General features: G+C 39.6%; 1 protein-coding gene across 4 annotated transcripts in view; it reads right to left on the reverse strand.

Moving 5' to 3' along the window:
- ARHGAP6 (Rho GTPase activating protein 6) overlaps positions 1-24602 on the reverse strand; it is a 488732-nt gene that overhangs the window by 185642 nt on the left and 278488 nt on the right. Inside the window, exon 2 of one of the 4 annotated variants that reach the window (XM_032620348.1) lies at positions 21269-21393. The exons of the other annotated variants lie outside the window; for them this stretch is intronic. Within the exon in view, the coding sequence (XP_032476239.1) occupies positions 21269-21361 (93 nt within the window). The 5' untranslated portion in view covers positions 21362-21393. The remainder of the gene's footprint in view (positions 1-21268; positions 21394-24602) is intronic. 4 annotated transcript variants of the gene reach the window in all.

Here is a 24602-nt window from a genome sequence, read left to right on the forward strand (position 1 = left end):
TATGTAGGTAGGAGACGTCAGGCCTTTGACATTCAAGATCAGTTGTGAACTTGCCCAACATGTAAGGAAATCTTATTAGTTTACTTTTGTCAAATGTTCTACCAGGGTTTAAGCTAAGCAACCTATTATGAAATATCTGCTACTACCCTCCTCTACTCCTTTCTAATATTTCCAGAAACCAATATGGCAGCAACTGTGACATCTTACATAAGACAGTGAAAGGACAGCCTTTTAGGTGCATCTTTTAAAAGAACCAATTCATGGGACCTCCCTGGCTGTCCAGTGCTTAGGACTCCGCACTTCCAGCTGCAGGGGGCATGGGTTCCATCCCTGGTCAGGGAACTAAGATCCCACAAGCCGTGTGGCGTGGCCAAAACAAAACAAAACAAAAACAAAAACAAAAAACCCCAATTCGGGCTTCCCTGGTGGCGCAGTGGTTGAGAGTCCACCTGCTGATATGGGGGGCACGGGTTCGTGCCCTGGTCCGGGAAGATCCCACATGCCGCGGAGCGGCTGGGCCCGTGAGCCATGGCCGCTGGGCCTGCTTGTCTGGAGCCTATGCTCTGCGACGGGAGAGGCCACAGCAGTAAGAGGCCCGCGTACAGCAAAAAACAAACAAACGAACAAACAAACAAAAAAACCCAATTCATCTGAAGTCCTACTGTACACACGTGTGGGCTTCATCAGATAAGTAAGTAAAACAATTTTTCTCCTGGAGTAGGAGTTGGCAAACTGCAGCCCGGGTCCAAATCCAGTTTGCTATCTGTTTCTATAAATATGGTATTAACTTGATACAGCTTGGTCTGTTCCTTTACATATAGTCTCTGGATGCTTTCAGTTATAATTTCAGAGTTGAGTAGTTGCAACAAAACCTGTGTAGCCTCAAAGCCCAACATATTTACCATCTGACCCTTTGCAAAAAACTTTCATACCTCCGGTCTTAGAGTGTAAACATATAAAATTTTCCTATAGATAAAAATAAGTAATTGCAGAGGGCAGACAGCAGAAGCAAGAACTATAATCCTGCAGCCTGTGGGAAAAAACCACATTCACAGAAATATAGACAAGATGAAAAGGCAGAGGGCTATGTACCAGATGAAGGAACAAGATAAAACCCCAGAAAAACAACTAAATGAAGTGGAGATAGGCAACCTTCCAGAAAAAGAATTCAGAATAATGATAGTGAAGATGATCCAGGACCTCGGATAAAGAATGGAGGCAAAGATCGAGAAGATGCAAGAAATGTTTAACAAAGACCTAGAAGAATTAAAGAACAAACAAACAGAGATGAACAATACAATAACTGAAATGAAAACTACACTAGAAGGAATCAATAGCAGAATAACTGAGGCAGAAGAACAGATAAGTGACCTGGAAGACAGAATGGTGGAATTCACTGCTGCGGAACAGAATAAAGAAAAAAGAATGAAAAGAAATGAAGACAGCCTAAGAGACCTCTGGGACAACATCAAACGCAACAACATTCACATTATAGGGGTCCCAGAAGGAGAAGAGAGAGAGGAAGGACCCGAGAAAATATTCAAACAGATTATAGCTGAAAACTTCCCTAACATGGGAAAGGAAATAGCCACCCAAGTCCAGGAAGCGCAGAGAGTCCCATACAGGATAAACCCAAGGAGAAACACGCAGAGACACACAGTAATCAAATTGGCAAAAATTAAAGACAAAGAAAAATTATTGAAAGCAGCAAGGGAAAAACGACAGATAACATACAAGGGAACTCGCATAAGGTTAACAGCTGATTTCTCAGCAGAAACTCTGCAAGCCAGAAGGGAGTGGCAGGACATATTTAAAGTGATGAAATGGAAGAATCTACAACCAAGATTACTCTACCCACAAGGATTTCTTTCAGATTTGATGGAGAAATCAAAAGCTTTACAGACAAGCAAAAGCTAAGAGAATTCAGCACCACCAAACCAGCTTTACAACAAATGCTAAAGGAACTTCTCTAAGTGGGAAACACAAGAGAAGAAAAGGACCTACCAAAACAAACACCAAACAATTAAGAAAATGGTAACAGGAACATACATATCGATAATTAGCTTAAACGTGAATGGATTGAATGCTCCAACCAAAAGACACAGGCCGATGAATAGATACAAAAACAAGACCCATATATATGCTGTCTACAAGAGACCTACTTCAGACCTAGGGACACATACAGACTGAAAGTGAGGGGATGGAAAAAGATATTCCATGCAAATGGAAACCAAAAGAAAGCTGGAGTAGCAATTCTCATATCAGACAAAATAGACTTTAAAATAAAGACTATTACAAGAGACTAAGAAGGACACTACATAATGATCAACGGATCGACCCAAGAAGGAGATAACAATTATAAATATATATGCACCCAACATAGGAGCACCTCAATACATAAGGCAAACGCTAACAGCCATAAAAGAGGAAATCGACAGTAACACAACCATAGTAGGGGACTTTAACACCCCACTTACACCAATGGACAGATCATCCAAACAGAAAATTACTAAAGAAATACAAGCTTTAAATGACACAATAGACCAGATAGATTTAATTGATATTTATAGGACACTCCAACCAAAAACAGCAGATTACACTTTCTTCTCAAGTGCGCACGGAACATTCTCCAGGATAGATCACATCTTGGGTCACAAATCAAGCCTCAGTGAATTTAAGAAAATTGAAATCATATCAAGCATCTTTCCTGACCACGATGCTATGAGATTAGAAATCCATTACAGGGAAAAAAATGTAAAATAACACAAACACATGGAGGCTAAACAATACATTAGTAAATAACCAAGAGATCACTGAAGAACTCAAAAGAGGAAATCAGAAAATACCTAGAGACAAATGACAATGAAAACACGACGATCCAAAACCTATGGGATGCAGCAAAAGCAATTCTAACAGGGAAGTTTATAGCAATACAGTCCTACCTTAAGAAACAGGAAACATCTCGAATAAACAACCTAACCTTACACCTAAAGAAACTAGAGAAAGAAAAACAAACAAAACCCAAAGTTAGTAGGAGGAAAGAAATCATAAAGATCAGAGCAGAAATAAATGAAATAGAAACAAAGAAAAGAATAGCAAAGATCAATAAAACTAAAAGCTGGTTCTTTCAGAAGATAAACAAAATTGATAAACCATTAGCCAGATTCATCAAGAAAAAGAGGGAGAGGACTCAAATCAATAAAATTAGAAATGGAAAAGGAGAAGTTACAACAGACACCGCAGAAATACAAAGCATCCTAAGAGACTACTATAAGCAAATCTATGCCAATAAAATGGACAACCTGGAAGAAATGGGCACATTCTTAGAAAGGTATAACCTTCCAAGACTGAACCAGGAAGAAATAGAAAATATGAACAGACCAATCACAAGTAATGAAATTGAAACTGTGATTAAAAATCTTCCAACAAACAAAAGTCCAGGACCAATTGGCTTCACAGGTGAATTCTATCAAACATTTAGAGAAGAGCTAACATCCGTCCTTCTCAAACTCTTCCAAAAACTTGCAGAGGAAGGAACACTCCCAAACTCATTCTATGAGGCCACCATCACCCTGATACCAAAACCAGACAAAGATACTACAAAAAAAGAAAATTACAGACCAGTATCACTGATGAATATAGATGCAAAACTCCTCAAGAAAATACTAGCAAACAGAATCCAACAACACATTAAAAGGATCATACACCATGATCAAGTGGGATTTATCCCAGGGATGCAAGGATTCTTCAGTACACGCAAATCAATCAATGTGATACATCATATTAACAAACTGAAGAATAAAAACCATATGATCATCTCAATAGATGCAGATAAAGCTTTTGACAAAATTCAACACCGATTTATGATAAAAGCTCTCCAGAAAGTGGGCATAGAGGGAACCTACCTCAACATAATAAAGGCCACATACAAAAAACCCACAGCAAACATCATTCTCAACAGTGAAAAAGTGAAAGCATTTCCTCTAAGATCAGGAACAAGACAAGGATGTCCACTCTCACCACTACTATTCAACATAATTTTGGAAGTCCTAGCCACGGCAATCAGAGAAGAAAAAGAAATAAAAGGAATCCACATCGGAAAATAAGAAGTAAAACTGTCACTGTATGCAGACGACATGATACTATATATACAGAATCCTAAAGATGCCACCAGAAAGCTACTAGAGCTAATCAATGAATTTGGTAAAGTTCCAGGACACAAAATTAATGCACAGAAATCTCCTGCATTCCTATACACTAATGATGAAAAATCTGAAAGAGAAATTAAGGAAGCACTCCCGTTTACCACTTGCAGCAAAAAGAATAAAATACCTAGGAATAAACCTACCCAGGGAGACAAAAGACCTGTATGCAGAAAACTATAAGACACTGCTGAAAGAAATTCAAGATGATACCAACAGATGGAGAGATATACCATGTTCTTGGGTTGGAAGAATCAATATTGTGAAAATGACTGTAGTACCCAAAGCAATCTACAGATTCAATGTAATCCCTATCAAATTTCCAATGGCATTTTTTACAGAACTAGAAGAAAAAATCTTAAAATATATATGGAGACACAAAAGACCCCGAATAGCCAAAGCAGTCTTGAGGGAAGAAAACGGAGCTGGAGGAATCAGACTCCCTGACTTCAGACTATACTACAAAGCTACAGTAATCAAGACAATATGGTACTGGCACAAAAACAGAGATATAGATCAATGGAACAGGATAGAAAGCCCAGAGATAAACCCACGCACCTATGGTTAACTAATCTATGACAAAGGAGGCAAGGATATACAATGGAGAAAAGACAGTCTCTTCAGTAAGTGGTGCTGGGAAAACTGGACAGCGATATGTAAAAGAATGAAATTAGAACACTACCTAACACCATACACAAAAATAAACTCAAAATGGATTAGAGACCTAAATGTAAGACTGGACACTATAAAACTCTTAGAGGAAAACATAGGAAGAACACTCTTTGACATAAATCACAGAAAGATATTTTTTGATCCACCTCCTAGAGTAATGGAAATAAAAACAGAAATAAACAAATGGGACCTACTGAAACTTAAACGCTTTTGCACAGCAAAGGAAACTACAAACAAGATGAAAAGACAACCCTCAGAATGGGAGAAAATATTTGCAAATGAATCAACAGACAAAGGATTAATCTCCAAAATATATAAACAGCTTATGCAGCTCAATATTAAAAAAACAAACAACTCAATCCAAAAATGGGCAGAAGACCTAAATAGACATTTCTCCAAAGAAGACACAGAGATGGCCAAGAGGCACATGAAAAGATGCCCAACATCACTAATTATTAGAGAAATGCAAATCAAAACTACAATGAGGTATCACCTCACACCAGTTAGAATGGGCATCATCAGAAAATCTACACACAACAAATGCTGGAGAGGGTGTGGAGAAAAGGGAACCCTCTTGCACGGTTGGTGGGAATGTAAATTGATACAGCCACTATGAAGAACAGTATGGAGGCTCCTTAAACAACTAAAAGTAGAATTACCGTATGACCCAGCAATCCCACTACTGGGCATATACCCTGAGAAAACCATAATTCAAAAAGACACATGCACCCCAATGTTCACTGCAGCACTCTTTACAAGAGTCAGGTCCTGGAAGCAAACTAAATGCCCATCGACCCACGAATGGATAAAGATGTGGTACATATATACAATGGAATATTACTCAGCCATAAAAAGGAACGAAATTGGGTCATTTGTAGAGACGTGGATGAATCTAGAGACTGTCATACAGAGTGAAGTAAGTCAGAAAGAGAAAAACCAATATCGTATATTAACGCATATTGTGGAACCTAGAAAAATGGTACAGATGAACCAGTTTGCAGGGCAGAAATTGAGACACAGATGTAGAGAGCAAACGTATGGACACCAATGGGGGAAACAGGAGGAGGGTGGTGGTGGTGCTGTGATGCATTGGGCGATTGGGATTGACATATATACACTAATATGTATAAAATGGATAACTAATAAGAACCTGCTGTATAAAAAAATTTATAAAATTAAATTAAAAAAATAAAAGATTACTTTTAATGGTTAAAAAAATAAGTTACTGGACAAAATTAAATGTTTTACAATGATTGTTTATATTGTAGTCATGTGATAGTGTATATTTATACTATATTTTTCTTTTAATACCAATAAACCAATTATAAAGATTAAAGTATTAATTACCAAGTTTTCTCTTTTAAAAAACTGATGTGGTCTACCAAAAATTTTAACAGAGGATGTGTTGATTATTAATTATTAACGTGTTGTTAAAATATCACTGTTTGACCATCTCTCAAACTGGCCCTTTCCCAGAGTAACTTATTTTTCTTATACAGCTATTTTCAGTTTCATAACTGCATTATTGGTAAAAACACTTATGGAAGTTTATTGACCAAGAATTTTCCCTTTTGAAAGAAACAAAAAAGTCATATTTGTATGCTAAAGAGAAATATAAAGTAACAATTTCTTTCATTCCTTTAAAAATAATTACCTTAATGGAGAGTAAAGATGACATTTATGTGTCAACATAAGTAATAGCCTATTTTTAGTTTATTTCACACGCCTGGACTTTCCAATGTTTGGGGAAATTTTAAGAAAAGGGGATACTTTTGTAGTTACATTAAATTGTATCATTCCCGGAAGCCTCATAAACTGAAAATGAAACCTTAATGATATCCTCAAAATGACCTCAAAATAGGAGAATGGTAAGTAATAAAACAGAGTGTAGAACTATGGTTGGCAAGGCAACCATAATCATAATTCCTTTGATCCCTAGTGAAGCATCCACTGCAGTTCAATATAAGTTCATGTTTCCTTAGGAAACTTATATAAATTCAAAGTCATTATTATCTACAGCAGTATCATTCTAATCAAGCAGGTGATGACAGGGATGTAAAACAGGAACTGAAACGCCCATGGCATTCACATTATGGAAGAAAGATGGGAAAACTGCACTTGCTAGCCTATGCAATGGCCAAGAGAACACTTCTTTCCATTCAACACACATTTGTGGTACTATGCTAGCTACTGCCATGTATGGAAATGTGAGTCCCATACGTAGATAATGGAATAAACACAGATTAAATGAGCTACAATCCCCTTGTAGATCCCCATAGCCTTAGAGAGCCACAACAAGCTACAGAATGGCTGGTACGCACAATCCACAGATTCCGACTTGAAGGGCTTTTCCCTAAAGGTGAACATTTGCGACCATCAGTTTGCCTTCATAGTGAAGAGAAGAAAATCTTTTCCGTACAATTTTGAGGAAGCTATTACTACTCATTGTATCTCATTTGATGCTGTCTTTAGGACTGAAGAGGATGTTGTTTATCCCAGGAGATGGTCAATATCTGAGAGGTTGGGCAGCCAGAGGTGGCCTCGATGGACCCTAAACAATCTCTGCTCATATTTTCCAACTCAGACACTCCCCAGTCTGAAAGTTTGCAAAGATGGCTGGATGTTTAAGGTCTAAATGCATTTTCCCATGGAAACAACGATATACATAGTCGTTTTGGTTCCCAGGCCAGCCGATATGGTCTCATTTAACCCATAACACACTAGAAATGCAGAGTGGGAAATATTAATATAAATGGGAACACCGTTCTTCTCAGACCCTGGAAAAGAGAGAAGATTGTCCATCATGGTATACAGGAATGAACACTGGGTTGGGGACAGAGGTCCCGGTATGTGCCTCTAGGTCAGAGACCGTGTCCGGTGAGTACTGCTGATTCTCCTGGATCCATCTCAGCAGCCTGACCAACCAGAAAAACTCCATCCATAACTTGTTGGATAAATGAAATAATGAGCAGCTTGCCATGTGATTCTGGGCTAGTCATTTCAGCATTTTGAGATTTGGTTTCCTTCCCTATAAATTAGATGTTTGGGAAGAGTAGCCCAGGGACTATGCTTGTCTTGTTCTCTATTCATATCCCCCTAAGATTCATGGGCAACTCATTTTAACCCTGTTTTTTTTTTGTGGGGGGGGGTACTATAGGGATAACAATAGTTTCCACAAGGGGCAGATGGGAAGATGTATCACAAGGATGGAGACAGAGTTAGGATAAGCATTTTACCACAGGTGGAGCTTAGAGTATCATGGTTTTGGAAAGGAAACCGCTGAAAAAATAGACACCTACCAGCATTTTTTACTGAACCAATAATGCAATAACAAACACTCCCCAAATACACCCTCGCGGCAAAGTCCTGTTTGAATAACTCCCACCCATCTTTTGGGTGTCTCCTTTCCTTGATTTTTTTCTTTATTTTTTGTTTCTAGGACATTTATCACCATCTCACTTACTTTATTTTCTGCTATTTATTGGCTATCTCCTGACACAGTAGGATAAAGTAACAGCAGGGCAGGGATGCGTCTGTTTTGCTCAGAGCAGTGTCTCCAAAACCTAGAATAGTGTCTGCTCAGAGTAGACATTCGATACATAGTTATTGAATGAATAAATGAATAAACGGATGAATCACTGAATGAGAGAAAGGACTGTACTCTTCTTTAAATCTAAATAAAGGAGTTAGACATTTCAAAGTATGTATTTTCCAAAGAAGAAAAGGAGGTATTAATTGAAGACAAATTTTGGAATATTATTGAATCTAGTTGGAGAGGAATAATCATTTTTGTCAGAAAAACTAAGGCAAGGAGACCCAATACCCCAGACTACTACCCATTAAATTCAGTAACCCAGTGGTTGCTTAGATAAAGATGCTCTCGACATAACACCTATACAGGGATACCTCAGAGACATTGTGGATGTGGCTCCAGACCACCGCAATGAAACAAATATTGCAATAAAGTGAGTCGCACGAAGTTTTTGGTTTCCCAGTACGTATAAATGTTATGTTGACACTATATGATGCAGCCTATTAAGTGAGCAATGGCATTACATCTAAAAATGTACCTATCTTTATTAAAATATTGCTAAAAAGTGCTAACCATCACTTGAGCCTTCAGCAGGTCATAGTAGTAACATCAAAGCTCACCGATCACAGACCACCATCACAAATATAATAATAATGAAAACGTTTGAAATATTGTGAGAATTACCGAAATGTGACACAGAGACACAAAGTGAGCAAATGGTTTTGGAAAAATGGTGCAGAAAGACTTGCTCGACGCAGGGGTGCCAGAACTTCAGTTTGTAAAAAATGCATTATCTGTGAAGTGTGCTACAATGAGGCACAATAAGATGAGTTATGCCTGTAAACATGTATAACAAATGAATGCTGCTTGGATTTCAGGCTATACTGAGGCCTGGGAGCCAACCTGGTACAGTGGAAAACAGCTCGAGCCAGGAGACGCCAGACCTTCAGAATCAGGGGGTGTGCATTTGACTTCCTGCTCTGCCTCCTAATGCCTATTGACTTTGCGCAGTTAGAGAACCTCCCACGTTTCAGTTTTGTCATTTTAAAAACTGGAATATGATCCATGCCTTGCAAAATTGTTGTGAGGGTGAAATGAAAAGATGTAAGTAAACCCAGGAAATAGAGGGCCTTTAATAGGTGACAGACACTCTCACTGTTGCTTGCCATCACACTCCTAGCTCTGCCCTCAGTAACAGCAGCCTTATTCAAGTCCCCAAATCCCTCTGGTCTCCAGTTCCCTTTCCTACAAAATGAACAATTGGGTTAGAATGATTCCAAATAGATCTGCCACTCTGAAAACTCTGTACACTCAATTTTACTTCCCCAAGTATGTAATTATGGGGCTGGGTGAAATAGACATTTTAGAGATAATCTAGATTGATCTAGAGAGGCTTATTAAGTATTATGAGTTGTCTGTGTTGTAATTCTATACTCATAACCTTAAAGTATAATTTTTCCTTAAAAAACCCTCTGGAAGAAAAGCTTTCCTTGTCTCAGCAATTCCAACTCCAGATAGCCTTCCAATGTTTGGGAGGGGCTGAAGGGGCCCAAAATTATAAAGATGAATGTAACTGGGTGCTGAGATCTTCCTTTTGCATTTATGACTGTGTCTTGAAACAGAATCCTAGAAAAGAGAAGTGTGGTTCAGAAACACCAAGAGACCTCCTAAGAATCCAGCAGGACTTCATATACGTTTCAGTTGATTTACACCGTAAATTTGTTACTCATTTGCAAGTTCCCACATTTATAATGCCCCAAACAGTATGAATTTGACAACTTGTGAATCATAAAAAAGGAAGAAAATCAAGTTACTAAACAAATTATTTTCCCTTTGGGTCACAGGCACCTCATAAGATAACTTTGATGACGCACCTACATCACAGAGATATTTACTTAGGATGAGCAGAAAAGAATTTACTTGCTGCCATCTAGCCTTTAAAAATCCTTAAAAACTTTTTATATATTCAAAGAGCTCCCAGGGGAGAAAAAACCTTCAAAGATTTAGGTCTATAACTTCTGCTTTAAAAAATGGCCTGAAATATTTCCAAATACACTAGTGAAAAAGAACTCTCTTGAGTACAAACACAATTTTTGATATCTTAAAGCATATATTGGTTTGAACAACACACCTCTGGGTCATTTTCAAATTACATAACTTTGGTCAAATTCAAATCACACACACACACACACACACACACACACACACACGCACGTGCACGCGCGCGCACCACACTGCCCCACCCACTTCTCTCATTTCCTCCTAATAACAACCAGAAAACGGAATGTTTTACTGCAACCATACACACCCTTTCCATTTGCATAAAAATAATGCCTTTAACCCATTAAAGAAGCACAAGAACATAATCAGGGCTGAAATTAGTCAAAATGAAGAAAAAGTTTTTAAAGCAAAACTAAACCTTAAATTATAATGTAATTTTACCTGGATAAACAGCTACTATGTTAAAATAAACATCTGTATCACACAAGTAAATACAGGTGACCGAGAAACGCCCAACTTACAAATATCCTGTACATGGGAACAGCCAAGCCAAGAGAGCGGACGAGGACCAGGGCAGGCTCTCCCCAGCTTGAAGGTGGGAGAAGAATTCCCTTAGGATTCACCTTAGTCTCTTCCTGCTGGACACGGACGGTGGTGGTGATCAAAGAAGGGGGAAATGGGTAGCCGTGATTCTCATGCCACCACAGTACTCCCTTCCCACCATGCTCACCAAGGAATCCATTTCCTATAAATGTTACAAAGAGTGCCTCGGTTCCCAGGCCGGTCCATCAGAAGTCCGCTGGACCCAAAGTGCAGCTGGAACTGTGCTATTAATACTAGGCTGACTTCCCATTTGGAAACCAACTCCAGCCCTGACAGTGCTCGTCAGCTCCGTTATGGTTAAATGGATTTGTAGGCGGTCCTGGGAGCCTGCCAGTTAGAACATCCTTTCTGTGGGAAAATTCCTGCCGAGGCCCAAACAACTCACTGACAAACACAGTTGTAGACCACACGTTGGGAGACCCTTAGGCACTGACAAATCACTCCTCATCTTCTCCTTCTGGAAATGCTTGGGTGATCATTATAGTAAACCCTTGCACAAATAAACATGCGGCAGATCAAACACTCAGCACATGACCTGCTCCACGGTAACGAATGGGTATTTTTGCTGTCATCATTCATATGACAACAGATCTACCCCTTCCCAGACACACACACACACACACACACACACACATACACGTTCATATAGACACATTACATACATGCACACATACACACACTCCGCCATACAATGCTCCATACAAATATGTTTTCATCTATACAGAAATGTCTTTGTCTTTTCTTGGGGAAAAGATGAACCATAATCAAGGCTTGAGCTCTGTACTCTAAATGTTGTTCTTTTGCTCTGGGGATTGATTTGTACTTGTTCATCCATATCCTCAACTGGCTCTCCCAAGCCCAAAAGATAACTGTGGGACAAACAGTCAACGTACGGAGATGCTCAGCCATGGGACAGGAAGTGAAAGAATCATAGTCAAGATTAGACCTGGGACCTAAGTAACATCATGCTCAAATCAACTGAGAAACTCACTATTGAGTAGTCCTCTTAAATTAGTGAAACTTACTCGTGCAAAGGATACTGCTCTCACCAATGGCAAAGAGAATTTGGTACAAGTTGACGAATTACAATTTCAAATAGTTCCCCCCCCCACACACAGAGCTAACAAGACAACAGATGAGATGTTGGATGATTACGCTAGCAGATTGTAATCTGCTAGGAAACGAAGGATATTCACAGCCTACATGCCTTAAAAACACACACGGTTAACCAGTCCAAATGAAGCAATGGTCATGCTGAAGCAGGTACATCCTGTATAGCCTCATAATTACATAACTTTGGTCAAATTCAAATCACACACACAGACACACACACGCACGCGCGCGCGCCACACAGTTTATGGAGCAAAGGAAGCCAAGGCCTTTATTATTTACTTAAAGACAGCACAGGAATCACTGGAGACCAGAGTAGTATATGAGAGAGCAGAGGGTCTTCCAAATCTGATACCTTCTTAAGTCACTTGATCAGAGTCGTTAATTAAAGGGCAAGGGCGGACAAGGACCAAGCTCACTATAGTGACTTGTCTTCCAGGGAGGGGACCAGAAGACAGATTTCAGCACACCTGAATAAGCTCCCTTAATTCTCCAGTGGAGAGCCATAAATGACACTTCAGCTTTGGTGTTATAGCTTTCTTACTTAACCATCCAAAGGATAAAACATTCTAGCACCCATGGAGAATCTGAAACGAAGTAAGAGCAGATTTAGGTTTATTTCTTAAAATAAATGCCTGAGAATTGGCATATAAAATTTCAAGTTGGCATATAAAATATCAATATATCAATCCATATGTAGGGACTTCCCTGGTGGTGCAGTGGTTAAGAATCCGCCTGCCAATGCAGGGGACACAGGTTCGATCCCTGGTCCGGGAAGATCCCACATGCCGCAGAGCAACTAAGCCCGTGTGCCACAACTAGAGAAAGCCCATGCACAGCAAAAAAGACCCAACGCAGCCAAAAATAAATAAATAAGTTCATTAAAAAAATACACATGTATACTTTATACTACGTATACATACTATGTTTACCCAGATTGATGTATATATACTGTGTATATGTATACAGACTATTTTTTTCCATATAGTGTGGATCTTAACCCGCTTGAAAAATGCCTTCAAAGTGTATTAATGAGTTCAAGCACACTCAGTTCCACATCCACCTGTGGGTAGCTAATTATTGATAGAAATTACTGCCTCACTAACTAACATGTTTCCAAACTGAAGGTAAGTTACAAGTATGCACATCTGCTTCGGTTGTGAAAAGCACGATCCTTTGCACCACTGCACAGATTTCAACAAAAATATGCCCTCCAGGGTAGCCACAGCTCCTTGGGCTATTCAGTCTGATCAATACACAGAGGCAAGCCCCCCCAAAAAAGCGTTCTCTTAAGGCACTTGGAAAGACGTCAAGAAAGAACTTCCCCATCCAAGTTAGGTTAACCTGCACGGTGTAGTGGAGACAGAAGAAGGTATTAATTCCACACAGTGCTTTCTCCCAGGCAAAAGTACTTTAAAATAAAAACAATGGGGAAAAAAGTTCTAATTTCAAGTCACTCTGAGAACTAAACTCCTTCTTTTCAGGGAATTTACCCATCTTGACCAGTGCTTAGAAGTCTTCAGTGTTGATGTATTTGCTGGGGTGTCCTCGTTTGACCAGAAGCAATCTGTCTCAGGCAACAGTAATGCTTACACTATACTAAAAAAAAAAAAAAAAAAAAAAAAAGAAAGGATGGCAGATGCGTCAGCCTGGGGGCTAAGCTGTCCCAAGGGCCACACCTATTTCTTGAGAGTTGATCATACCCAGTGTAGGATGAGTTTGAATATGTGGCAAGCGGCCCCCTCACCCCACATTTCCATCCCCTCTTCCCCAATTGTTCCACTTCCTTTCAGCACTTTCTGGTCACCGTCCTTGACCTCATCATCGAGGAGGGTGTGCCCATAAAGTGGCGCACCCTCTCCAATGAAGGGCCTAGGATTTCTAATGAGACAATCATCTTTTGTGGCTGCATCAGGTAAACTTCTCATGCAAAGAGATGCTCAGAATACCTGAAAGGACAGAGCACCTACCATTTTTATTATTGTTGTCAAGGTAACAAAACAGGTTGTATCTGTGGTGCCAACTGGCTAATACATGGTTATATATATGGAAGAATTTGGTCTTTCATAAAAGCTGATAGTGATAATGCTGGAGCGGTAGGTAACCTTTACCATCTCACACTTCTTTAGTGGTTTCCATTATCTACCAAAGAGAATCTAATAGTGGTGAATGTCCATACTGGTTAGGGTCCGTTTACAACACCTAGCCCACAGGATTGTCGTGATGACTAAATAAGACAATAACTGTAAAGCGTTTAAGATAGAGCCTGGCATCTAGAAAGAGCCACCACTACCTCCACCATTACCATCACCATCACCATCACCATCACCATCACCATCACCATCACCATCATCATCACTATCATTATAACCACCACCACCATCGCTATCATCAGGACCTCCACCACCACCACCGTCATCATCGTTTCTTGTGAAATGATGACTACTAATTACAGAATTTTAGTTAGGAAAGGAATGTGCTTGATGGTACAGTAAACTCAAAGGTAAACACAGTAATATATAGTCCTTTTATATAGAGGGATGCCCCAATAGTGTATCAGCCTCAGTATGTTTGCCCCACAGACCATCAACACACTTTCCTCCCATTACCATGGAGCCTGACCCCAAAAGGTTTAGGTAAATGACCAATTTCAGTGAAGTAATGGACAAATTTTTCTGGAAACTTACCAGATATAAAATGTAGCAGAAATGGTTATACATTCACATAGACTTAAGAACTATGACTATCAGGTACTAATTAACAAAGAGGGCAAAGCTACAATGGCAGGCACTTGGTCCCACCTGTCTCAACATCTTCATCATAAACTTACATAAAGGTATAAGTCATGCTTATCAAATTTGTAGGTGACACTAAGCTAGGAAGAGCAGACAATAGGAGAGAGAATTAGAGTTTTAAAATATAGTTTAAACTTACATATAATAATTTAATTAGATCAAAAGTTTAAAATGAGACTAAAATCAAAAGATTCAAAAAATTAGAGACGTTTGCTTTTAAATTGTAACAAAATTAATGTGAGATAGAGAAGCAATTTGAGGAAGAGGTAGAGCTCTAAGACAGTCCACTAAGCTCAAATGAAGTCTGACAAAAGTGCTAAACGAGGTAATGGAAACTTGGGCAGCATGAAGAGAACTTTAGAATCCAACTTGATAAAAATGATAATGCAGGGGACTCCACCCAGGTCAAAGCACCCCTGGAGTATCAAACTCTGTTCTGGAGGCCACACCTTTGAAAGATATTGACCCATCCAGCAAGCCCTGAAGGGGGCAGTGTGGATGGGGAAGGGAAGGTTCTGGATATATCATCATTTAATAAACCTTTGAAGTCCACAAGAGGAATCGAGGCTGTTTAGTCTGGAGCGGCAGAGACTGTGGGGTATGAGAAATGCTGACGTAAAATATCTGAGCGGCCACCAGGTGGATTCGGTAGTAGATCTGGCCTATCTTTCAACAGAGCAGATTTGAAATGACTGAATGGGAATTCCAGGGAGTAGGCCTGGGCCTTTCCCAAGGAGACTCTTTCTAAAGAAAACATTTACCCACGGATAAGTGACTTAGGGGGAAGAGGACTCAATAACACTCAGAGGTTCATGCAGATAACCATTCGGTCATCCATTCCCAATATGGAGAAAAAGGACACCTGCTTTGGGTGAGAGGCCAAATACAGGACCTTTGAGGTCCCACCACTGTGATTCAATTCTCCTACATCGTTTCAGTGAAATATATGAAGAAGAAGCAGGGGTTCATTAAGGGATAAGGGGAGGCTTAGAAATGAGAGAGAAGTTTATTGATGGCTTTGGGTGGCTGAGGTGTGTAGCAGGGTGGCGTAGTCTCCATGATAAATGGCTTCATGGTAATTAATAAAGGCCTGAGTAAACTTCAGAATTTTGTTTAAGGCTGGTCCTTTGCTGGAGACAACTGAGTGGAAGGTAGTTTTGCCAGCACCCTGTGGGCTAATCCATGCCCTCTGAAGAATGGAATGATCCCTTATGTTCTTCCACGTTCCCTACAACACTTTAGGTACTAGGTACATGGCAGGTGCTCACCAACCACTTGCTACTTGGTTAACTTTCCACTTTTTCTCCAAGGGATTCAGGTTAAAGAATGAGGAATAATTAGCTAACAGTGGAAACTCCAGTTTGGCAAAGCAGCTGTTTGCTTGACTGCTCTCACTAGGGTACATGACTCTAACCTGATTGGAAGTATTTTGACGTCAGAATGATAAAAATGGTTTTGGCTGTTTTGTGGCAAAATAACATAGTGTCAATATGGGGTTTTTTTCTTAAATACTTTCATCACTGCTGATTTTTTTTGTCTTTTGAAAAACACTGTTATACTTTTCTATGTCTGGTGGGACATTAATGAATTTTGTTAGACTGTGCTTCAATACTGTAATGATTTACTATAATTATTTGATATAATATTCTAAGATATATAGCATATATATTTTAATATGTGCACATTTTGATATCTAATAAAACTTTCCAGAAGATTTACATCCATCTAATCACTATATAGTTAAATTATACCAAAACAAATTGAGAATTTATCACATAATTAAATAACATAAAATATTCACGTTGCCTTGACCCAGAAATGAGGAAAATGGTGCTACAGCGTTAAACAAGTTTAAAACATTATTGCAGGGCATATTTGCTAGAGGGAGTATATCTTCAACTATCCGCAGTGCATCTTCGTTGCTATGTTGGTAATGCACTTAGTACTGAGACTGTGCCTCTAATGGATTTGTTTTCACCTTTTTTTGCTGGGGAATTTCATCACAGCCATATTACCTGCCAGTAGATGATAGTTCAACTGAGAACGCCACCACTTTCCCTCCCGCCGTCTCTGAGTATTTCACTGTGGATTTTAACTGCAGTGGTGGTGTGCTTATGACCCACCCCCAAACTGCACTGAATTGGGAAGTCATTTTCTTTTAGTAACCTTTTATAATTAATATCAAAATAACAGACACATACACAATGCATCATTCTTTACAGACATTAGTTCATCATTGGACGTAATCACTCCCAGAGCACTGGGGATGGATGAAATCCAAGCGGCTCTGATTCACAGGATTCCTGGCTTTTCTCCCATTCAGTCGGTGGGAAATTCTCTTTTCAAGTTAGATGAGGGATAGAGTTAAAGAAATCTGCACCCTACACTCTCATGATTTGGCTCATGTCTTTATGGTTTCCAAATCTGATGTGTCTTTTGGTTAGTTGATCAGACTTCTAATTCTATCCATTGCATTCAAATAGCTGTAGTATTTTTTCTCCTTTCTTCCCCCAAAGTTGTAGCATTTTCAGATATGGGGTCTCTCTGGCTAGCTGCATAGGACTGCCTGAATGACACACAGCATCTCTCCAGTGTGCTAAGAAGTCACTTAAAGCCCAGGGATTACACTGGGCATCCTACAAGTCATGACCAGCAGTGACCTAGGGACACAGTGATTTTCTTAATAAATACCTGCTATGTGGACAGAGGAGCTAGAAATACCAACCAGGTCTGCTTTTTCTCAAACTTGGGTCTTTACTATGACTTTTTAAAAAATTGAGTTAGGGCTTCCCTGGTGGCGCAGTGGTTGAGAGTCCACCTGCCGATGCAGGGGACACGGGTTCGTGTCCAGGAAGATCCCACATGCCGCGGAGCGGCTGGGCCCGTGAGCCATGGCCGCTGAGCCTGCGCGTCCGGAGCCTGTGCTCCGCAACGGGAGAGGCCACAACACTGAGAGGCCCGCGTACCGCAAAATAAATAAATAAATAAATAAATAACTAAAAATTAAAAATTGAGATAATTCACATACCACAAGATTCACCAAAGTGTGCAATCTAATGGGCTTTAGTATATTTGTAGACTTGTGCAACCATCACCACAATCAATTTTAGAATATTTTCATCACCCCCAAAAGAAACCCATACCCAATAACACTTACTCCCCACTCCAATCTCCCCCAGTCCCTGGCAACCATGGATTTGCTTTCTTTCTCTATGGATTTGCCTATTCTAGGTATTTCATATAAATGCAATCACACAGTATGGGGCTTTTGTGTCTGGATTCTATGCTTAGCATAATGTTTTCAAGTTTCATCCATGTTGTAGCATTTATCATTCCTTTTTGTGGCTGAATAATATTCTATTATAAGCATGTATCACATTCGCTTATTCATTCATCAGTTGATGGACATTTGGATTCTTTCCTCTTTTTGGCTATTATAAATAATGCTGCTATGAACATTCATATATGTGTTGCTGTACGGACACAGGCTTTTATTTCTCTTAGGAAGACATCCAGGAGTGGAATTCCTAGGTCATATGATAACTCTCTTCTTAACTATACCTTAATTGTTTTCCTCAGATAGCCATGAATGATGTCAATTCTTCTGTAAATTCTCCTACAATTTAGTAACTCTATTGCCTTTTTATAAGAGAAAAATCAGTTTTGGATATTTCATTCTATTTTATCATCATAAAGGTCACTCATTCATGTCTAGCAACAGTTTAATGCAAAGTCCTGCAGAAAGTCAAAATTAAATCCTAGGTATTTATCTTCCTAAAAATAAATTCATCCTAATTTAGAAAAATTCTGTATATAACAGAATGGGTAAGTTCTCCATTGATTAATAATACAAATGGACCAATCTGAATTAGTGACGTGAGAAAAAACTTTTTATATGCAACCTTGCTTTAAAATATTCAGGAACACATAATCACTCAGAATAAAAGAAGAAGAAACAATTAGAAAGTAAGAGGGACTTTTTATAATTAACAAATTAATTCTGTAAATGTCTCTTAAAGGAAGGTTAAAGGTAACCAAACGGTCTTGCTCATAAGTACTGTCAATATAACCTCCAAATCTCATTTAACCTTTATTAATAAAAGGCTTATTCAAAATGTGTATCAGTACCAAACCTCCTGTCACCATACTTCAGTGCATTCAAAATTCCTAACCGCCTTCGCATAAGCAGTATTCGACACTGCAACTGTGTACCGTATTGCTTCACACTTCAAAAAAATATCCCTTCCCCTGTCTTCCAAAAAGATGCTCTCCGAGGATATTATAGACTTCAGATTTGCCCTCTTTCTCCCGCCTCCTTCAACATCAGTGGAATCATTTTGTAAAATCCATTTTGTAAAATGGGATCGAAGAGCATTAGCAGTTTATCAATCAGTCACACAGATAAAATTTGCCTTTGAGTCTTATACAAATACCATCCACAAACACAAAATGTTTTCTCCACCTTTTTAGTTGACTAAGAGAAATATACAAATACATTGCCTCTGATACTTCACTTTAAAGGCCCTCTTAAAGCAAGAGGAAAAAACCATATAAAATAAAGTTGAGGTGCAAGATTTTCGAGCAGTGTCATTCCTCCCGGCTTTGATGTTTTGAGATGGCGACTGAGTTCCCCAAATTGCTAACGAGGCTATCGCCCTTACAACCCAAGTGCTACGCCTTATCCCCACATGGCTGTTAAGTATGTTAAGGGAAGTGAAACTTCTAGTGTCAGCGGGAGGATGGTGTTGACAAGGAAAGCCACATGCATGGTGCAATGTGGGTTATTTTTCAAACTGGCTCCAAACTTTAAAAAGCCCACAAACACACATTAGGGTTGCCTTCCTTCCACCACTCAAAACAATCCCACTACTGGGCATATACCCTGAGAAAACCATAATTCAAAAAGAGTCATGTACCAAAATGTTCACCGCAGCTCTATTTACAATAGCCCGGAGATGGAAACAACCTAAGTGCCCATCATCGGATGAATGGATAAAGAAGATGTGACACATATATACAATGGTATATTACTCAGCCATAAAAAGAAACGAAATTGAGTTATTGGCAGTGAGGTGGATGGACCTAGAGTCTGTCATACAGAGTGAAGTAAGTCAGAAAGAGAAAGACAAATACCGTATGCTAACACATATATATGGAATCTAAGGGGAAAAAACGGTCATGAAGAACCTAGGGGTAAGACGGGAATAAAGACACAGACCTACTAGAGAATGGACTTGAGGATATGGGGAGGGGGAAGGGTAAGCTGTGACAAAGCGAGAGAGAGGCATGGACATATATACACTACCAAACGTAAGGTAGATAGCTAGTGGGAAGCAGCCACATAGCTCGGTGCTTTGTGACCACCTAGAGGGGTGGGATAGGGAGGGTGGGAGGGTGGGAGGGAGGGAGACGCAAGAGGGAGGAGATATGGGAACATATGTATAACTGATTCACTTTGTTATAAAGCAGAAACTAACACACCATTGTAAAGCAATTATACTCCAATAAAGATGTAGTTCACCCCGAACCTCACTCTGCCCAGTTCCCGTGCTTGGAATACGTGCTATTTCAATATTTACCTCAGTCAAACAACGTTAGCAAGGCAAATTTTTCTCACATTACTGCTCGGCCAAGTACAGAACTCTGAGGTGGTCTGCTCTGCCTGCCATTTTTCCACGTACATGTAACATTTACATACATGTATATAATTCTCACCAATGCAGAGGTAACTGTTAACCATCTGTATCTTAGTAAGAGGGAATTAATAAAGTAATAGAGGTTGTATGAATTTCCTTTATAATATCAATGACATACAAATTCCAGATATGTATGAATCTCCTTTATAATATCAGTGACAAATTGTGAACTCAACTCAGCTGGTAAAGATAAGTCCACTGAACTTGCTTTTAGACAACCCGAGTTGGAATTTTTCTTCTACCAATAACTAGCCATGACCTTGGGAAAGTTACTTAACTTGGTTAGCAGCCTCTGTTAGTTGCCGACCCAACAGTCATTTCCCCCTCCCTCCTGCTGCCTAACAGAGGTCTGATGTTGTTTGGCTATTCGACCCTCCCGACCCTCCCCCGTTTGACAAAGGGTAGATGACCTATCCCTGGTTCCAATGACAGATCCTCATTATATATTTTTAGTCAGTTGCGGTTATACTATTCCATTTGCCAGGACTGTTTTAAGAAGGGAAACGGATATCAGATTAAGTTCCATTGCATAACAATTAGCAAAAGAGCAAGAAATAAAAATAACAGTGGCTTTAAATAAGATGCAAGTATAATTCCCTCTGGGGGAAGAGAAGTCAGGTGTTAGGCAGCCTGGGGCCGAGGCTCCCATGAGCTTACCTGACTGTCGTTTCGCTGTGCTGCCTCAGGTCCCACATGGCTGCTTGGGCTTTGGACAGGACATCTGTACTTCAGCCAACAGGAAGCCCTCATTGGCGGGGACTTAGTCACATGGTCACAATTAGCTGTATGGGAGGCAGTGAAAGGTAGGCAGAGAGAAAGGGCAGCAACCGGCAGTCATTGCCGCAGCATGTGACCCAATTTCAGCCAATGAGATATGCAGAAGCTTCTAGGAGAGTCTCCTGCTAAGAAGGAGACAAGGAAGAGGGGGCCTGTACTTCTTCCTGCGGTCACTGTTGTATCTAGATATGATGTTAGGAACTGATGCAGCAATCTTGCTACTAGCCTAAGAGTAAAGCTAACACACAAAGCAGGACAGAGCCTGCAGGGAGAGAGACCTGCCACTCTAATACTCTATACAAGGATCCCACGCCACTCTGGATTTCTTATCATGTTAGATTGCAATCTCATTGCTGTTTCATTCTGTTGGAGAGGGAGCATTCTGTTACTTGCAGCTGAATCCCTTCTAATTCATACAACCTGTCCAATAGGCTTCCTAAATTTGAAGATAGTTATTTCTCCCTCTTGGCCTATATTTTTACAAGCTAAAAATTCTAGACATATAAAAGACCAACCAATATAAAATAAAAGGCCAAAGTAACAGTGATTGTTTCAATCACCATTTTCAAAATACACCTTGGTTACTGCTAGTTTTATTTTAAAATGAATGCAGAAAACCATATTGCATTCATTTACTCAGGTATTGAAATATTTCCTAAAAAACATAACAGTTTTGAAATCTTGGCTTCACCATTCTGGAACGGTGATCCAGAGCCAGTGATTTAGTCTCTGAGAGTCCCAGTTTCCTTATATGTTTTTTATAAAGGAGAAAATACCAACTCTTTTAGGAGCACGTGAAGGTCAGACATATACATAAATGACATAATGTCAGATATACAGTAGGTGCTCAATAACTGGCAACTACTATATATCATGGCAGCCACTGAGGACACAAAGATAAAATGAGTGGATCTGGTTCTAAGTTGCATTCCTCCCTTCTTTCCCTCCTTCTTTCATTCATTCATACACATGTACATACATATATATTCCACCTAGTTCCAGAAGCACTGAAAGCAGCCAGGAGGTAAATATAAAAATTACAGCAATGTTTTCACTTATAGAATGAAGTGTACATACCAAGGATCTATGAGTAGTCAAAGCGCAAAAAGCAGGAGGCAGCAGATGACCCAAATGAGTAGAAACCATGAGGGAAAGAGAAGAAGAGTCAAGATATTAGAAACTAGAGAGAAGAAATGGATTTAAAAAAAGAGAGAGGGGATTGAGGGAGGGAGGGACGAAGGGAGGGAGGAAAGAGAGAGACGGAAATAGTGAGTGAGTGAGTGAAGTTGAGTCTACAGCCTGGTAAACGTCCACCATCACTAAAGACTCAAATTTTGCACAGTGATGAGTTCCTTCTGTGTCCTGCCTGGGGTGGTGTTCCAGTTCTCCCAAGGGCTAAGATGTTTTTCTCCTCTTACATTCCTTCTCTTGTAACTTTACAATGAATTTTTGCTATCTGAAATAACCAAGCATGCCTCTGTTCTCTGCACCAGAAGAGATCCTGAAACAATGTAAATGGTAGCAGAATCCATGGAATTAACAACAGCGTGTACTGTATAGCACAGGGAACTCTACTCAATGCTCTGTAATGACCTATATGGGAAGAGAATCTAAAAAAGAGTGGGTATAACTATATGTATAACTGATTCACTTTGCTGTACACCTGAAACTAACACAACACCTTAAATCAACTATACCCCAATAAAAATTAATTTAAAAAAAAACAGGGTGAAGGGAATGTGTGTACAGTGATAAGTGAAGAGGGCTGAGATGGAAAGGTGTTTAAGCACAGATGAAGGAGAAGATGCCTGCAAAGGAGATCAAGATGTACTGCCTCGGGAGGTAGGAGGAGAAATAAAGGAGTTCCGGAAAATGGAGGAAAAGAGGTTGTCAGGGAGAAACAGAGCTGGATTCAAACAGAGCCACAGAGCTTAAATGCAATAAGGACTCGTCCTCCTGAATTGGTAGTGAGGTCATCTGTAACCTTGGAAAAAGGAGATTCAAGAGAGTGATGGGGTGAAAGCCAGCTAGCAGAGGGTTGAGGAGTGAATAGAGATGAGTATGTGAAGTAGCTTTGAGTGTAAACTGCCTTTATGCAAGGTTTAGCTATAAAAAACAGAAGAGGTGGCTTTCAGGAGAGGTTTCATCAAGGAAAGCTTTTGATATGAGCAGATAATTAAGTGTGTAGAGGAGAAGCTGAAGCTAGAGGAGAGTGAGATGACACTATTTGGAGTGGACCCTGAGGAAGCATGATTGCATGGGATTTGGATGGGAAGACATATATCTTTACCTCTGAAATGGGGCCTGTGCTGCTTATTCGAATCTCATTTGTGATAGGTCTTTTACCACAGGACAAGTTGACCCAGTACTTTCAAATGGAACTATCTGTAACAAAGGAATATTTCAAGCTTTAAATTAGCTTGTTTTAAGCTTATGAAGTATTATGTATAAACAATATGGCTGTCTATAATTTGCCAATTATTGTTACTTGTTCTGGATCATAAGCCCATTTCATAAGAGCACGGATGGGGCTGGGTTTCTGGAAGTGATAAATCTTATAGTTGTGGCTGGCCAATGATTCACCCAGGAAGTCTGAGAGACCAGGATGTTGTTACCTCCAGATCCTGAAGCTTTCAGGCTTCCATCCTATCAGGCAGGCACATCTGCTTCTCCAAATGAAGGAAACAAAACAAGAATAGAAGAGACAGTTGGCAAAGCCACAAGGTCAATCTTTGCCCTCTCCTTCCTGGTTTCCTGTACTGATCTGGGACTATCTACGCGAGCTGCCTTGGAGCAATTCTGCACTCTGAGAAAAAAACTAAAATAGGAACGATGAATAGTGCTTTCCTCTTTCAGCATCTCTGAAATGCCATTTGATTCATTTACTCATCCCGCAAATTTTAACTGACTTCCTACTATGTGCTGGAATTAGTTCTAGATGCTGGAAAAGCATGGTGGTCATAAAACAAATTTCCTATGTAGTATACATGTCCATGGGTCTTGCATGAGGACTGATTATTAATAAGGGTTCTTGTATAGCACAGGGAACTATACTCAATAACCTGCAATAACCTATAATGGAAGAGTCTGAAAAAGGAGCTATACAGATAGATAGATAGATCTCAATCACTTTGCTGTACACTTGAAACTAACATGACATTGTAAATTAGCTAGACTTCAAAAAAAATAAGTAGAAAAAAAGTGGTGCTTCTGG

This window comes from Phocoena sinus, chromosome X, assembly GCF_008692025.1.
Source record: "Phocoena sinus isolate mPhoSin1 chromosome X, mPhoSin1.pri, whole genome shotgun sequence".
Classification (NCBI taxonomy): domain Eukaryota; kingdom Metazoa; phylum Chordata; class Mammalia; order Artiodactyla; family Phocoenidae; genus Phocoena; species Phocoena sinus.